Source organism: Sebastes fasciatus, chromosome 6 (genome assembly GCF_043250625.1).
Source record: "Sebastes fasciatus isolate fSebFas1 chromosome 6, fSebFas1.pri, whole genome shotgun sequence".
NCBI lineage: Eukaryota > Metazoa > Chordata > Actinopteri > Perciformes > Sebastidae > Sebastes > Sebastes fasciatus.
Window position 1 is genome coordinate 14238375 of NC_133800.1, and position 18497 is coordinate 14256871.

Consider the following 18497-nt stretch of genomic DNA (forward strand, 5'->3'; position numbering starts at 1 on the left):
AACTCGCCACAACATCTTGCTGTAATTATTCTGTACTTAGTTTGTGTTTGGTGTTTGTCGTCCAACAGGAACTGTCTGGTGGGCGAGAACCTGCTGGTGAAGATTGGAGACTTTGGCATGTCCAGAGATGTCTACAGCACGGATTACTACAGGGTAGGTGTATGTGTCGATATCTTTTCTGGCCCTTTTTTTAGCTTGCCTCTTCCCTGATGCATGGGTCCCTCTCTGCTCCTCCCCTGCATGGGCATGAATGACAGACACAGGCCAGGTTACAATGAGAAGCCTGCTGTGGTGGGTAGTGTAGTGCAGTGAAATTAAGGTCATACTGTGAGTAAAATAAGGGTGGTTTGTTTGGATAACTACTGCAGCATTTCTGCCATGGAGGGCTGATATAGTTTTAATACAATATTCACTATTCTTTCATTAACGGGTGTTCATTTTAAATTAACCTGCTCTTCACCAGAGACCTGCCAACCCTACAGCTGCATTACAAGCAGCAATATATTTGAATACACTCCTCTATTGAAAATTATAGTAAAATTAGGCAGAAAAAGTCGGGAACTCTCCAAAAGAAACCATATTGATCAACGGCCAATCAATGACAAGGTAATTATATTCAAGATTTTTTTTTTTAATATCATGTAAATAGAATATTATAAATTACATTCATATTATAAGACTACCTTCAATCAGATTGTTATTTTAGCACACAATTTGTATAAACAAAATGTATATTTTTGTGTTGAAAATGCTTAATTAGTGACAGTTAAATAAGCACCCCCAAATTTATTGTATCTCTTTTGAGAAATGTATAAAATATCACATATTTCTAAAATGTTATACCATGAAACAAACATGGGAATGTTTTCATGCAAACTGCACATATTCTGGTTGGTCGAAAAATGTAAACACATAGTTTTTTTGTGGTACTTGTGTCAATCAAACTCCAAACCACAGCATTATAAAAGTGAGTTTTCACTCAAATATTTTGACCCTGATATAATCTGTATATATGATGCAGACTACAAGGCCGCATAAAACATATATACAGATCTATTCAGACTGCAGGGAGTGACACACACACATCTCAGGGCAATGTAGAAAGGGCTACTCTGCAAAAAGCAAAGGGAGAGGAAATGCAGCTGCATTTATAAAAAAAAAAAATTAAAAAAAGATACATGGGTGCACATTTTGTGTATGAGTGTGTTTGTGTATGTGTGTGTGTTGCAGGGATATTTAGCAGCTCACTATGAATGTCAAGACAACAGTTGAGAAGTGTGTTTTTTTTTTTGTCCTTCCGTACAGCAATGTGTCACCTTTCCAGAAAGCCAAAATCTAATAAATCGTACGGATTGATTTATAGTGACTGTCCATTTTTCCTGCCCTTTCTCCCGTCCACTGTGACAAACTGACATGAGTGACGGTGAAAGAGAACTCGGAAGAGGGCGGAAAAAGAGGATATAACCTTAGCAATAACGTGCAGAAAGATGGTCAATGATCTATAGGCCATTTGATGGATGTATCAGTAATGCCATGCATTGATGTATTTTATGTTTGATGTAAAAGGAGACACAAAAAGGAGTCTAGAAAAAAACCTCAGTGTAGTTAACGAAATACAAAAAAGTATGTATTTTTAGTTTGTTAGGCAAAGCAGTTTAGTCTAGATTATATCTTGCATTCAGATTTAGGTCTCTTCTCATATTTTCCATTTCATATTTCACAAGTACTTGTGTATTTAAATTATATTTCAATGAAAAATTATAATGCATGATCTGGGTGGATATTTGATTCTGATTGGCTTCAGGGTGTCCATTAATTAAGGGATAATGCCCGACGAGATGTCCATTATCAGGATATAAGGGACTACATGGAGCCCAGAACCGTCAGATGCGCAGCAATGCCATGGCTGGATAGCTAGGTAGACTTAAACATATTGTTAATTATATTTACTGATTGTCAACTGGTGGTTGATGGTGAATTTTGCTAGCATTACATTAGCTTTCTGGCTCATAGCTGAGCCAAATGGTTCTATGAGCTGGGCGGACTAGAAATACTTCCCATTGCCAATTCGTAGCTACGGTCCGTCCTATTTACTGGAGTAGCGAACAGCGTTTCCATTGCATAAGAACCTTATGATAAGGATTTTTACAGGTATTAGCAAACCCTCAGGGTTACCAGGGAAATGGTGTGAATGCATTGTAAAAAATAATTCAATTCTGGTTGCAAAACCATGGATGTATAAAGACAGCGGGATACAGCGTTGGAGGCCCAGCCGTCGCTCCAGCCTCGATCTGAGTCTCATTCACATGAACGGAGGAAGGAAAATAACTCGGGATTTGGCTATTAGTGCATTTTACAATTTTTAGGACCTAATGATTTGAATAAGGGCTATTCAAGTGTTCGTACTGGGAAGTTGATTTACCTAAAAAAAAATATCCGCTGAGGTACAGACGTCTCTTTCCCAATGTAAGTCTACGGGAAAAAAGTATTTTTGGGCCCAATGGCATCACATGACGGACACGGAAGTTATAATTCCACTACGAAAATTTGCTTCAAAGCTCGGCACTCTTCCTGGGGGCTTGTGCAAAATGCATGAACATATAAATTAATGGTCTTAATTTTTTTTCTTTGGCAAGTGACCGTGGTATAAACAGGATAATGCCCTTTGAGGTGTTCATAATCAGGAAATAATGGACTTCGCAGAGCCAACCGTCGTCCGCTGCGTGCCGGCCTCCACGTTGTCCATTAATTCCCAAATGGATATCACATGACGTCGTGCATCATCCCTTTCATACACAATAGTGGATTACAAATATTAGAACATATTTTTCCTGTTTCTCATGATTAGAAAGAGACTTTACATATAGTATATTACTTGCTTATCATATTTCGCTTAGTGTCATGACCCCAGAGTTAAGCCACAATGTTGAAAAGGTCAAAAACATCCACATGGCCACAATCAGTCTGTATTCTGAGCACATGGAAAATTGACTTTCCATTGCTCTTTTTCCGAACACCGTCGAGATTAAATTTAGAATAACTAGTTGCGTATGGCATCAAATTAAAAAAGATTATGGTCTCTCCTCTTTTGTACTATCTCTGTGTGACGACACACAGCAACCCCCTCCTCCTCCTCTTCCTCCATCCTCCATCCTTTCACCCCTCCTCAATAAAGCTAAGCGCCGAGGCTGTAGTCATGGCAACGTGCGAAGGCAGTGGCGGTGAGCCTCGGAGTTGTATCCAACGTTTCTCAGGAAGAAAAGTAATCAGAGAACTTCTGTTTAGTATGCTGAGGCAGTACTAGAGAAAGAGAGGGGGGTAGGGGGGGGTGGAAGTCTGGGAGATGGAGGAGGAGGGAGGGAGGGTGGCGAAGAGATGAAAGAAGAGAAAGAGCTGGAAAAGAGAGAGAGATGGAGGGAGAAGGGTGGGAGGCCAAGGGAGGGAGAAAACAAGACACAAATAAATACACAACAGGAGAAAAGGCTGTAATAGAGCTATAAAGCAACACACACATGTTGAGGTGGGAGTGGAGACAGAGAGGCAGCCTGTATATAGTGTACAGGACAACAACAACACAATACTGCAGCTTCAGACATCCACAGAGCAGGATATCAGAGACAGAAAAACAACAAGACGTGTCAAAAAAAGGACAGAAAGGTAGACAGACAGGGAGAAAACAGCAAATCAGAAGAGAGGTACAGCATGCTGGGAGGTAAAACACAGAGATCCAGCCGTGTTTCAGCATCCAGGAGAGGCACAGAGGTGTGTGTGTGGTGGTGGTGGGTAGTGTAGTCATGCTCTTGCGTCAGACAGGAGCAAAGATGAGTCATAGAGGAATTGGTGCACCCCCCCGGTGTGTGTGTGGTGTTGAGAGGCGTTGAACTGAAGGGGCTGTGGTGACGTCATTGAATCCCTTGTTACACAATGAACCTGACAGGCGCTTCACAAGACCGACAGAATGCCACGATTCAAACCTTGAGCCTCAGTGTGTGTGTGTGTGTGGGTGAGGCTGGATTCACAGTTGGTGTTGAGGAGGGATTTATTCCTTTTCCTCCCCTAAACTGATTTCATGCCCAAATGTGTGGGATGAACGAAAATTAAATGTCTGCTTGTGTTTTAGTGTCGGAGCCTGACTGTTTTACGCTGCTGACACAGACTGTAGAAAAACACTGGCAACAAAGCCGAGCTAAACAATCTCTGCAGAGTAATTTGGCTGGTGTGTTTTTGTTTTTTTTACAACCCATCCTCTCTGGGTCCCGACCAGCACAGACAAACAGCATCTTAATAGAGCACCTGGAGGGTGCACAAAGATGATACTGTCGTCGCATTAAAATCTATCATATGGAAACACAACTGCGAACAAAATAACATTTAACTGATTTCTATATAATCTTATTTCCTATTATTATTATGTAAATAGAAAACCAAAAGTTAACCTTTATTAGAATCTTCATATACATATAGGTACATACATGAAATTTGAGCTCTGCATTTTACCCATCCTGAGCATTAAAGAGTAGTAAAGCTCCCAGAGAGCAACTTGGGGTTCAGTGTCTCGCTTAAGGACACTTCGACATGCGGACAGTAGGAGCAGGGGACAGATCCACAATCAGCACACTGTCCTTAAAGAAACTGTATTCCATCTTCTACTTCTTCCTTGGCTGCTTAACAACAAAAGCTTCTCCATCATTTTACCTTTTCTCTCCCGCTCAACCCACTGAGCTAAAGGTGCCCCCAAACCACATATCAAAATAACATTTAAGAGATAATGTACAGCGAGCTGGTCATGAAGGGGTTTATTTTACAAAAATGACCCGCTAGCTGTACTTATGCGGCTTATTACATGGCTGCTTATTTAAGAAATCACTAATTTCACACAAAAACTGTCTGCCAGAGTCCAACATCAGAACTGCGCCCATAGCAGCGGTCTGCTATAAAGAAATAACAGACCGTAGAACGCCGTGATTGACCAATCAGAATCGAGAATTCAACAAAGCCGTGTAATAAAAACCTATAACGTACCATCTACATTATAAACCTATATAAAAGTGCACAGAAAAATAAGCATTCAAAACTCATATTGTCATTCTCATGCTCCAGTGCTGCTTTTAGATTATCTGACTCATAAATGGCATAAAAAATAAATTCTTCATCATCAGTGGCCTCAGGTACATCTTCATTTCCAGAGCTGCTACCCTCCAATATAACATTACTTGCTATGATATATATAGGAATATATGTGGGATATATCCAATGCATCCAGCAAATCTAACACTGGGCCTCATGCAGGAAGCCATATCAGAACACATTTCCTCTTATTTTTGTTTGTATCCACGGTTTGTTCTTATTTAGTTGGCACTCATTGATTTCTGAGATTGATTCACCAATGTTTTCATATTTTTGCTCTTCTCTTAGGTAAGAGAGCAATTTTACCAAGTTAAGAAATTAACATTGTTTTCACTTGCCCCGAATTGTTTGTCCAACGCAAGGAAAAATTAATTTTAAATTTGAGTAACACAAATAAATGCATGAATAACATATAATCAATTTTAGATTATTATGTGATTTTGAATTAGTTATAATAATTGGATTATTTAATTTGTGCGCTAAAGAAATACTATCAATCCTTTGATCCCAGGTAAGACTATAAAAACCCTTGGAGGATATCGTGTGCCTTCAGCTTCTGAATGGCTTACATATGATGCATTTTGATTTTCCTGTAATTCCATTACTGACGCTCTGAAAAAATCACATGTTTACTTTGTTTAAGTTTATCTAACAGTGCATCTCCATTTCACTACTGCTGAAGTTCTTCTTACAGTATTTTTTTGGGGGCATCTCTCCAATTCTTGGGCATGTGGCAGAGTATTTGCACACAGCACAACACCTGCCCTTATATAGTGTTTAGGGGGGCGTTACCTATGCAAATATACCATCCCTTATTAAGTGTTTAAGGGGCGTTACCCATGCTAGTAAGAAACAATTCGCCACACGCCTCCAAGTTAAGATCAAGTGGGATTCATTATTCAGCACATCTGGGTAAGAGCAGATTTGGATGGGTACCGTTTGGTGCATCTGGAGTTGACAACTCTTATTTTTATATATAACTCTTAGAAAATATAAGAGAAATTGAAGAGATTGTTGCTCCACGAGGCCCATTGTTACATACTTTAGTCTTTAGTGGCCATATAGGGTCTTGAGTGACCCCATAAACCTCAGAATTTTTTTTTGTTGTTTTCACATTTTGGAACCAGATCATTGTTGAAAACAAATAGTTTGAGGAACACCAGGGAGTTTAGTGCAGCAGCTATAGAACCAGATGGACTTAATTCATTCATTCATTTGACATGTGTTGTCAGCGTCACTAAAATAAACAACAGCATGTTGCATAAACCTATATGTCAACCACTTTACTGTATCTGGGCCGGGCAGAACCAGCTCTTTTCTCCAGGGAATAAAACCAACACACACACACACACACACACACACACACACACGCACACACACACACACACTTAGACAAGAGCATTCTTGGAAAGAGTTTTTGTTTCCATAGCAACACAGAGGGCAATTAAGGTAGGGTTCCTGTGTAACAAAGAGTGGGCGGAGTTAGTCACACAAGCCCCTCCTACACCACATCCCATAATGCTTTCTTTATTAACCTGTCCAGTTGCCATGGACACCAGCCTCCAGGAGGTCACTACAGAGAGCCCACAGCCCTCCTCTGCTTTATTTATCCTCCTTTTTTGAGGCTTTCCTGGAACACTCAGGCAGAGGTCTATAGCTGAAATGATGCATATTTATAAGACGGAGAGGGAGAGAGAGACAGACAGGCGGGCTTAGAGACAGTGAGGGAAGGTGAGAACGAGGCAGAGAGAGAGGGAAAGGGAGAGAGGGCGACAGCAAAGGAGACAAAGACTGACGACGAAGTTACTGACAGCAAAGAGGAAACAAAGAAAGAGCTGATGACAGGGAGAGATGCACTGTCTATACTTGTGAGAATCTATGAAAGTGCTCCACTGTAAACGTGGTTACTTTATATTTGATGGCAACGACAAGAAGATTTAATCTGAGGCTTTCCCTTCCTGCTCCTTCATTTGTTTCCTTTCCTCTGTTTTCTCTTTCAATTCAGCCTCGTTAGAGCCCCTTTTGAAAAGACTGACTGCCCCTCTCGCTCAAGTACACACACACACACACACGCACACACACACACACACACACACACACACACACACACACACACACACACACACACACGCGCGCACACACACACACACACACACACACAGTTAACAGACATAAAAGAAACGTAGCCCTGCGGTTCAAGAGCCCAATATTAATATTTTAGACCATCAGGGGAAATGATCAGCCTTGATGAATAAAACAAAAAGACTAATGTATGTGAGAAGGTCCAGACACATCATTGAATAAATAATGTCAGAAAACCATCTATAGAATAGAATAAAATAGAATAAACAATGTCTGTGTCCGAAATCACTTTCATTATTTTTAATATAATATTAAATACTAATTATTTACTATGTAGTGCACTATATTTACTGTCCGTCATTTTATGTGAATTCCAAGTGTCAAATTTATGCACTATATGACGCTCTCAAAAATTCCCCACAATAAAACAAAAGACGTGGTGCCAGGGGCATCTTGCTAACAATCCCACAATGCAATGCAACATATTTATAGTCGTCTGACGCAAACCAAAGAGTATAGAAGCAAAGAGACAAAACGTTGGTGTTTTCTTAACTTTGTAGGCACAGACCTTCTGAAGTTGTTTTAACTACCATCTAGTTTCAAGTGATTTACTGTTGCACCATTAAAAGACATGTCTAAGCTAGTAAAGACTTCAGTAATGTGTAAATCTGTTGCTAGGATACATCTGTTGTTCCATCCAACCAAAAGCAATTAAGGATGTTGCTGTTGCATCATGAGCTGTAAAATATCTTCCAAAACAATATAGTAAACTTAACTGCTCCTCCTTTGTGTGGGTATGACTTTGTTTTATTTCTATATACATAGATGGAGAGATGTGTGTTCCAGAGTTAGTAGTATTCATACAGTAATAAGAAGTTTGACATACCTGATTATGCTAACCTAACTGTCCTTATTTCCTCATTTTGTCTAATCTTGTTAGAGACAATTGTTGGTAAGTTGACGTGTGTGTTTTTTTTTTTTAAATGTGATTTAAAATCTTCCCAGTTTACATCATTATAAAACAGCATTTAATGTGTCCGGCCAGATACTGTATGTCCATATTCCACAACATTTGTTACTCTTCTGTCTAAACGGGTCATACTATGTTAGTTATGTCAGTTGATTCAGTTAGCTAAGCAACAGTTACATCTGCCAGTTTCTGGGAGTGAATATTTAGTTACAACTAATCTGTCCGTAAGAACTAGTTTGTGTGGTGCAACCAGTTTTAATTTAGTGATGCACAAATCTCCACTTAGTAAACACTCAACATTAAAACTAGGCTAAGTGAACAACACAGTGTCTATTATATAGGGAGTAGTGAATATGGGAGTGATCTCGGACACAGAAAATGTGTTTAACAGACATTTGCATTTGAGAACCAACCCAGTCACCATAAAAAAAATTGTGAAAGAAAGCCATTGTACGTTTTTGCAAAGCACGGATACGTTGTATGTCAAAAATGCAAATGTGAAATACATTTTATAAATACGTTTCATATCAGCCTCGTATCATCCTTGCAGAAACGCAATACCACGTAGTTAACGTTGTGAAACGAATAGGTTTAGGCAACAAAACTACTTGGTTAAGGTTAGAAAAAACATCATGGTTTGTGTTAAATTAATAATGTAACAATTAATGTAACAACAAGTGTAACAACATAACTAGTGTAAATAAATAACAACTGCCCTTAGCAGACTGTCTTATGTAACGTTACACAACAAGCATAATGTCAATGTTTTTTGGACTTTTGGTTTCACACAGGACACGAACAGCTGTCTCCTGTATGGGTGAGTCCATGGGTGAGTCCATGGGTGAGTCCATGGGTGAGTGAAGTCCCATGTTTGTTTGACCCAATCCACCAGCCCTCCTGCCCACCTTGTCTCGCATGCAAGAACTCTTGCGAGACTCGTTGCCCGACGACCTATCCTAACCTTTACCATTCAAGGTCGATACCTAACCTCAATCATCTCAAGTTGTGTGTTTCGCAAATCAAGGGTTACCATCTAGACTTGACCAATTAAACCATGTAACTCTCAACATCGATATGCTACATCACTTGTTCTGATTCAATGCAAAAACATCGACATTCAATGTATCTGTGGTTTGCAGAAACCTATAATGCTAAAAATGTTCCTGGTAACTGTGCTGCGAGAACATAGGATCATAATTCTGATTAAGGATATCCAAAGTTAAATACAATGTGCATGTTGTAGTATAAATAGGGTCATCTTTTTTATTGTATTCTGTATCATCATTCTTACATCGTAACCCCAGACTGCCCTGGTAATACTGTACTTCATTATGACCTGCCTCTGAAGCACAATGGACTTTGACAAAGACAGAGAGAGAAATGCAAATAAAAAAAACAGCAGCAAGAAAGACACAGCGTTACAGGGAGAAACACGAGGGCCTGGTGATGAAGAGTACGAGCTGCAGATATGTTTCCCAGACGTACCAGTGAACCTGATGGCTATCTATGTGACCGTGCACATTTTATTACTCCATTAAATAACCCACTGACTAACAAAGAAACACGCCAAGCGTGGGTACCAAGCCATTAATAACAAGCATAAACCTCAGAAAATGGATTGTGCTATTTGTGTGTAGCAAAGGAGTGCAGATGGGTCGGTAGATTCATGTTGGGAGGAGAAGCAAAGGGGAGAGAGGAGGAGGCGCAATATATGGAGACAGTATACAGGGTTAGGTTTAATTCACTTTGAGCAGGTTAGAAGTTCATGCATATCTAACATTTATCAAGCTCTAACCTCAACCCAGTAGATGAACCTGGTTTACAGTCACAGTCTGTCAGTCTCAACTGAAATGAACTGTCATGTATGAAAAGTAAAAACTGCAAATGAATACAATAATCAAACAAGCTCCAAAGGCCCAGTTCAGATTAGAGCTTAATGAAATGACCAAATATCTCTCAGAGTGCCTGCGAGTGTCTATGTGTGGGATCAGCTGTTGATTTATGCTTTCTGACAATCGCTGGAACTCACTCCCATGTTTGATGCTACAATTTAAGGTCTAATCCAATCTATTTAGTTTAATTAATTATATTTCACTAGGGCTGCACGATTTTGGAGAAATATCTAATTGCAATTATTTTGACTGATATTGCAATTGTGATAGGATTTGCAATATTGGAGGGCTAATTTTTACATAATTATTCTCATTTTCAGTGAAAAACATATTAAAATGATTATGGTGTGATTGTTGCAGGGATCAAAAGATGTTTTCTTAAAGCTGCAGTGGGTAAAAACAGAGGAAATATGATTTTAAAAGTTATTTTTATAAAGCGGTCACTATATCCTGACAGTAATAATAATAATAAGACATTGTATTTATGGGTGCCTTTCAAAACACTCAAGGTCACCTTACAAGGAAGGGTAAAAAATGGATAACAATGTAACAATAAATAATAAAATGAACAAAAACAAATTTACAGTGTATAAAATCATTATGTACAGAAGATTCGTGGGACCAAATGGATAATGATCAAAGTGAATAGGCCAGTGAGACAGGTAATCTGAAAAAAAATCAATGTCCTCCGGTGTCCTCCGGTGCTCCTAACGGCATCTGCAGGATTTCACAGACAGGAGGAAAACAACCAATCAGAGCTCATCTGGAGTCTGCCGTCCAGCTTCTGTCTATTACAGCTGGCTGTCAATCACTCGAGAATTCCAACCAAACTAGGCAGCGCTGATCAAATATGAATCAATATTCTGTTACTGTAATGCCTATTTCTCGGCTCAAATGTTTTCAGAAACATCTTGTAGTGTACTGGTTAGCTGTAAAATGAGAAAGTTTGTGACCCGGCAGCCATGTTGAGATCTGTTGAGGAAATACCAAGCACCGCCCACCAGCCGGAGCACAGCCAATAGGAACACTCTCCCGTTACAGGTTAGATTTTTTTTTAAATCTTGAAAACAGAGCCATGAGGAGGTGCAGAAGTCTAGTTTTCTCTCAGAACACTTGAATTACAATATGCTGAAAGGTTATTATGGAATTTTTGCCCAATGATGCCAAAAACATTCTGCCTACAGAAGCTTTAAGTCTGTAGAATATGATATGTAGGCCAGGACATCTCTTCAGCATCACAATATTTAATTTTAAATGGTATTTTGACACATTTTACCTTTAACAAATACTACGATTTCCTCCTCATCCTGTAATTTGAAAATGGCAGTAGGCCATGTTGCGATTTCGATAAAATTTTGATTGATTGTGCAGCTCTAAATTCTACTCACATTGGACAGCAGCAGTACACACACTCCATACTGTAATAGTTTATACTCAAATATTTATTCATATTGGATAACTGCTATCATTTTGCTGACTCACTCAAATCATATTTTACATTTGACTGTTTACCTAATCCAGCAACTTTTCTTTTTCTTTTTTGATCAGTTGGAATTGTGATGGGTGGCCAATTAATTAGTGCTTTCCTTGTGAGCTTATATAGTCTGAGGGAGTATAAAGCAATGCTTTCTCACCACTAGACACTTCAGTTAAATCAAATTATACACTGATCAGGAGTGAGGTGTACTACAGTCACGGAGATGATGCAATCCACTGTGTGCCGTACGATCAAACCTCGCTCACCGCCTCGTTAAAATGCCTCAGGCAGCAGTTTTGAGGAGTGAAATGTTTGCAGCGCTACTTTAAAATGTATTGAAATTTCTGAGAAATGTGAAGAGCTGCGTGACCACGAATTTGAAATGCATGATGTCGCAGAATAGAATAGAAAAGAATAGAAGTGAATATAGTGGGTATGTGTCTGTCAGGGAATGGGATGACATCAAATAATAATCATTTCTTAAGCTCACTGTAGAGTATACTGACTTTATTCTCTCTCCTTCTGGGTGTTCAAAGGTCGGAGGTCACACCATGCTGCCAATCCGCTGGATGCCCCCTGAAAGCATCATGTACAGAAAGTTCACCACAGAGAGTGATGTTTGGAGTCTAGGGGTTGTTCTCTGGGAGATCTTCACCTATGGAAAACAGCCCTGGTACCAGCTCTCTAATAACGAGGTACAGTATAAAGTCACTTATGGTGTAATCTGAACAATGTAAATGTTACCACGGAGGCACCTTCATCTTAATAAGTGATGGCCAACAAGATGTTTCAGCCCGGAGATATGAGAAAACAGCCCTTCAGTTAAAAACAAGACTAAATATTTGATCCGTTTTGTGTTCAAGCTTCTCAGTTGTGTGAATCCTTTGGCCTGAGTCATCTCATTATATAGAGCTAAAGCAAATCATTGTTTCATTGTGTCTTGGATTAATTGTGAGGTAGAGCTGGGGAGCTTGGAGCAAGCTACTGCACTTATAGTGTTTCTGGGTTTGTTTTGCTGGTTTTGCTCGGCTCACCGTTCAGTGTAGCTAAAGGGCAGGTGCTGCTGTCAGGCATCAGCGTCAGGCTGACGGTGAAGGGGCACATGAGTCCTGCAGTTTTTCAAAAGGGCTCACAAAATGTTCCATCTTTTTTTTCTGTCATGGATCACACTGAATTTCGTTGTCTGGTGACACTGATACAATAAAATATCCTGTTCTTTTTGTTCAGGATCCAAACCTTAATCCATAACATTTATTTTTTAATTGTATTATTTAATTATCTTGGTCTATTCTGTACACACGACATCTATTGCATGTCTATTGCATCTATTGCATGGGAGAGAGATCCCTCCTCAGTTGCTCTTCCTGAAGTTTCTTCCATTTTGGTGGGGGGGGAATTGTTCCTTATCTGATCAGGGGTCTAAAGACAGAGGGTGTCGGATGCTGTACAGATTGTAAATCCCCTTGAGGAAGATTTGTGATTGGTGATATTGGACTATATAAATAAAATTGACTTGACGTGCAGCATGCAGTGATACAGCCACTAGAATTAGTTTAATTGAACATAAATATTCAATACTGGAACTGCAACCAGCCATTATTTTCATTATCAATTATTCTGATGATCTTTTTGATTAAATGTACAAAAATAGTGAGAAATACCAATCTCCTAAAGCCAAAGATGACGTCTCCAGATTGCTTAATTTCTTCCATTAAACAGTCATAAACCAAATATATTGAATTTACAATCATATAAACCAGAGAAAAGCAGTAAATCATCACATTTGAGAAGTCGGGACCGGCGAAAGTGGATTTGTCAAAACAGACTCATCCTATGCAGCCAAACATCCAACATCCACTTCAAAATTACAGTGGTGAACCCAAAGTGAAGTCAGGCTGAACCTTGGGGGGGAGCGTGTATAAGTGATGCACAATAGATCTAGAATACTTTCATTGAGTGTTACAGCCATAAAAAACTGGGTGTAAACATCCTATAGCCTCACTGAAGAGCTGGAAGAAGCTGATAGAGAATATCATGTATGTGAAACCGTCACACAGAGTGGAATAAGATGATTTTAACAATTTGAAACCTATAAAAAGCGGAAAAAAATGGGAAATGTTAAAGGTTTCCTTTTCTGCCGATAGACTAAACAGCCCAAATTGTCTTTGGAAAAACCAAACAAACAAGTTAACAATAACTTGTGAATGATTAATAACTCTTACAAATCCTCCCTTTACTACGTTCAGGGTCTTGACCCAGTTTCCGGAAAACAAAGCCGTACCAGAGCCCTTCAACCTTTCACCTAAACCTTCACCGTAACCTTAACCTCAACCCTCAACTCTGGTTACAGCTTTCTAACAATGCCAGCAGTCCCTTTTCTCCTGATTCACTCTGGTTACATCCATAATTAACCTTAAGCTCCTTCCACGCTCTTCTTTTCCCGTTTACATCTATTAAATCTCTCTCGATTCACAGTTCACTCACCTCCTGACCCAAATCTGATGCTCAGATATCTCTTTCACAGGATATGGAGTTTTGTTCCAAAATGAGATATTTATTATTCATCTACTCCCACAAACCGATAGCAATCACAGAACGAGGAGGAGCAGGTAGCTGCCTGATTAGCAAAGCGATGATTACAAACTGGATTCTTAATCATTTAGAGATCTTGAATGATAATCTTCAGGTATTACATTTTGTTTAAACTGCAATTTAGAAGACGCAACTGGTTTTCGGAGCTTAATAGAAGCAATTAATTGGTATTCACTCCACGCACACAGCAGGGTGTATTTAATGGATGAGGAAATTATAAAAAGCTTAATTCTAGTACAGTATAGATATTCTACAAACCGCTGTCAGAGAATGATATATATAGTCTTTGTAGTGGAGCGCTCTTCTCTGTATATGGTGGGTTTCTCTTCTCCTTGATCCACAAATCCTCATCCTAAAGTAGATTTACAGCTAAAGTCTGTAGTTTTTAAATGAATATATACGTCTTGGAGTGTGTTAAAACATTTTCCCTCACACTTCTATTGAGGAATTGGATTTGATTTGTCTGGTTGACTGCTCCGGTGTCGTCCAACTTCATCACTCCAGTAAATAATTTATTCCCAGTGACATTTTCACTGTGTGCCACTGCAGCGAGGTGAAACTGCTTCACCAAGCAGACGCTCCATCATCTTGAAACGTGCAGAAAGTTGTGACTTTCAGCTTGAACTGTTGAGGAATGTTCCTGTTTTTGTGTTTGTTTTGTGACAGAGAAGACTGCTGACATTAAACCATATGTCTGTCTTTCTTCCTCTGCAGGTGATAGAGTGTATAACCCAGGGCCGGGTGCTGCAGCGCCCCAGGACCTGTCCTAAAGAAGTCTACGACCTGATGCTGGGCTGCTGGCAGAGAGAGCCGCACATGAGACTCAACATTAAAGAGATCCACGGGCTGCTCCTCAATCTGGCCAAAGCCTCACCTGTATACCTGGATATACTGGGCTGAACCCGGGAGGACTGAGGATGTTTGTGTGTGTGTGTGTGCGTGTGTGTGTGTTTGGGTGGGGATGTACATGTATCTTAGTGTGCATTTGAGGTTGCATGCATGTGTGTGTGTGTGCTAGGGTGGACACCTGTGAATGAAATGAAAGTGTGCGATGCTCGTGCAAGTGCAGGTATCGCTGTACAGGACGTGAAGCTATTATCAAACTCTTAAAAAGGCAATCAAAAAATTCCTCAACTCATCCCCAACCGCGTCCCTCCTCCCTGCCAATTTCCTGTCCTTTGTGCATCTCTACTCCTTCCCTCCTTCCTTCCCTCCCTCCCGGAGAGACATTTACTTCAATTTAACTTTGGAGGGGATAAAAAAAAGCTTCTCACTTCTTTGGAAATGCTTTAAACTGACTGGGGCTAAATTGATGAAAACCTGATTAACAGGACTTTAAATTAAGCGACTCATCCCTCGCTGCCTGTCGGACAACAGGACTTTCACCGGAAATTCAAGGAGGCGCAGCGTTTTGGGAGGATTTCCCGAAGCTTCGATCCTTTTTGCGTGTAAATATGAGACTGAACGACGGTGAGACGTTTCAGAGGAGATGGCTCTGTGAGATGTTGAGCCATGAAGACACTGTGTTTTCCCCTCTCACCTTGTCTGTTTGTCTGTCTGTGTGTCTGTCTGTCTTTCTGTCTGTCACTCAGAACTGTACATGAGTATTAATGTCAGCATTCATCCAACATGGCCAGAGGAAATGATGAATAACACACTGGTGCACATAGATTGACTGGAACAGAAAAACGAGCAGGCAAAGTAAACACAATCTGGTTTTCTGCCTGTCAGATAAAATCAGGAGGTGCGATGACAAAAGATGATTTCTGGTTGGCCAATTTCACTGAAAAAACAAAAAAAAGAATCACTAACAATCCAGTGCCTACTGAAGCTGAACTGCTGTGGTGGAAATAGGCTCTACTATACTACTAGAAATGAGGCTATGATCTATAATATCTCCTCATGAAACAGTCTGATAAACATGATTACACGGATATATGCACTCATATTTTCTGTTGCATATTTGCTTTGCTCAGGCCTGGACTGCACTGTCATACAACACGGGGTAACATGATGACTACTTTTTTTTTCTACCTCCTCCGAAGTGACAGATGCTTCGCATGTGATGTCAAGCGCTGGTGTCGGAGGTCAATTGATTAATTTGTCCGCAGCTGTCCCACAATCGTTGGTGTTGAGGGTGGGGGAGGGGAGGTGCTGGGTTTTGAGTGGTCAGCTCACGGTCAGACGTGTGGGCGGCGGCGCTTTAAGAAGGTGTGGTTCATTTGGTCAACCCATATTAAATCATCAAGGCTCTCAGCACTCAGACATCCTTGAAAACCACATCTGTGCTGGAGGGGATGCACACGACAGCACACACACACAAACACTGTATACCTTATCCTGTCGTCCCTCCATCTCCATCTCCACACACACACACACACACACACAGTGAAAGACACTCAAAACGGGACGAGAAGGAAATTGAATTGTGCATGTTTTATTATTTGAGCGGTGCAGTGCTTTAGCCAGGCCCCCGTCCACTGTAATGGTGTAATGTATATTTCATTACAGCCTAATGGGCTCCATTAGCACAGTCTCCTCACAGACATTCAAGACTTATTGTTTTATGGCTGAGAAGGAAGGATGGAGGGATGGAGAGGAGAGGAGAGGTGAAGGAGAAGAAAACAGAGAGAGAGGGTCCTGGAGTGGGGAGAAATAAGAGGAGAGGTAATAACGCATATTGGGAAAGAAATGGAGGGGAAGGGAAGCAAATGGGGTAGAAAGGAGGAGACGATGGGAGCGGAAAAAGGTACGAATGGGGAGAAAGATGAAGGAGAAAGAGAAGATAGCGGGGTGAAAAAGGAGGGAGAGGAGGTGTGAATGTCCTCGGGGAGAGAAGTGAGAGCGAACATCCATCATTACCGCGGCCTGCAGATGTTCTGTAAAGCCACAACTTCAACATCCCGTCACATTCCTACAGCCGCCCTCAAAACCACATGCACACACACACACTTCACACGCACACACATTTACACTGAAAATGAGCTCAATAATGTACCACACATCCCCCATTATTGAGAACCACTTCACTCACTTACAGTACAGCTCACACATCTGGTCAAGACACTCTGTATATACATCGCATGCATGCAAGGAAACACATTTGTTTTTGCATTTTTACCGGGGCATATGTTACTCTTTACAGACATAATCACTGAGGTTTCACTATAACAGCCATTTGAATTAGCTGTAAAACATCCAATCTGGAATTCTAAGTCTTATTTGTTTATTAACAGCAGCACTTGATGGTATTGATGTTTGTGAACTTGGATTGATTTCTAGTATTATTTATAAATTAAGAAGCATTTTGTACATTTCTTTCTATATCTAATGTTGCCTTTTTGCAACAGAAACTGATCACTGGTTTAATTATGTTTTAGCTACTCTGTAAGATAATCTTGAGTGTATGTGTATTTTTATGTCAGCTACCTAGCCTGTCCTCATGTACAGCGCGCTCTACAACGGGGATGGATGTTTCACCATGTCTGCCACGTTTGTAGATTTAGCAAAAATTATTGTCACCTGTCAGACACACGAGTGCGAGGGGTTAATGGCTGCAGCATTGACAAGGCGCGCTAACAAGGTCCTTAACATCCATCCCTGCTGTATAGTCAAGTAGAGTTTGCACTGAGTGAGCACACTCAAACACCATTAAAAAAAAAAAAAACTTTCCACACAATAACTCTGCGCAATAACAGAGGGCAGGGTGTGTGAGAAGCAAACGCAGTGCATACCGATGTCAAAAGAGTGGAGCTGCACTGTGTGTGTACATACCTGCTGTGTTTCCTTTTCTTTTTTTAAATAATGAACTGTGTCAAGTTGGACAGCGGTGACGTTTTTTGACAGTTAGCCTATAGGAAGAGGCTTTGAGATGAAGACTTGTCAGCACAAACTTTAACCCCGGCTGAAGATGGGCTGTCTTTGCATCGATGCCTCAGATCAAACATATTGGTCAAACAAAGAAAAAAAAGAAAAACAAACAACTGCTGTATGAATGGAAAAGGAGGGACTGACAATCACAGACTTCTCTCTTTCTCGCTCTTCTTCAAGTGACCTACTGTAAAATAGACAACAAACTCTCCTCTTCTATGCTGCCTATACTGTACGTGATAGTCTTACAACTTTGGTCTCTAGAAGTGCTACTTTTTCCTTTTTTTTGTAATATAACGGCGAGAGGAATGAACAAAAATAGGTGTACAAATGTGAATAAGCTGCTGAAAGAAACAAGCGTCGCTAACTGCTGTGTCCGAGACTGTGTCGGTATCTAGATTGTACTGTTTTCTTCTTTTGTCTTAGAGGCGGAGGGCAGAGAAATGACTCACAAATACAACAAAATGACACGCAGCAGCCCCCGGGA

At 40.3% G+C, this 18497-nt stretch overlaps 1 protein-coding gene across 1 annotated transcript in view; it reads left to right on the top strand.

The window, feature by feature from the left end:
* ntrk2a (neurotrophic tyrosine kinase, receptor, type 2a) overlaps nucleotides 1-15177 on the top strand; it is a 102160-nt gene extending 86983 nt beyond the window's left edge. Inside the window, exons 16-18 of the mRNA XM_074637794.1 lie at nucleotides 69-153; nucleotides 12085-12243; nucleotides 14855-15177. Of these exons, the coding sequence (XP_074493895.1) occupies nucleotides 69-153; nucleotides 12085-12243; nucleotides 14855-15040 (430 nt within the window). The 3' untranslated portion in view covers nucleotides 15041-15177. The remainder of the gene's footprint in view (nucleotides 1-68; nucleotides 154-12084; nucleotides 12244-14854) is intronic.
* The last annotated feature ends 3320 nt before the right edge of the window (nucleotides 15178-18497 follow it).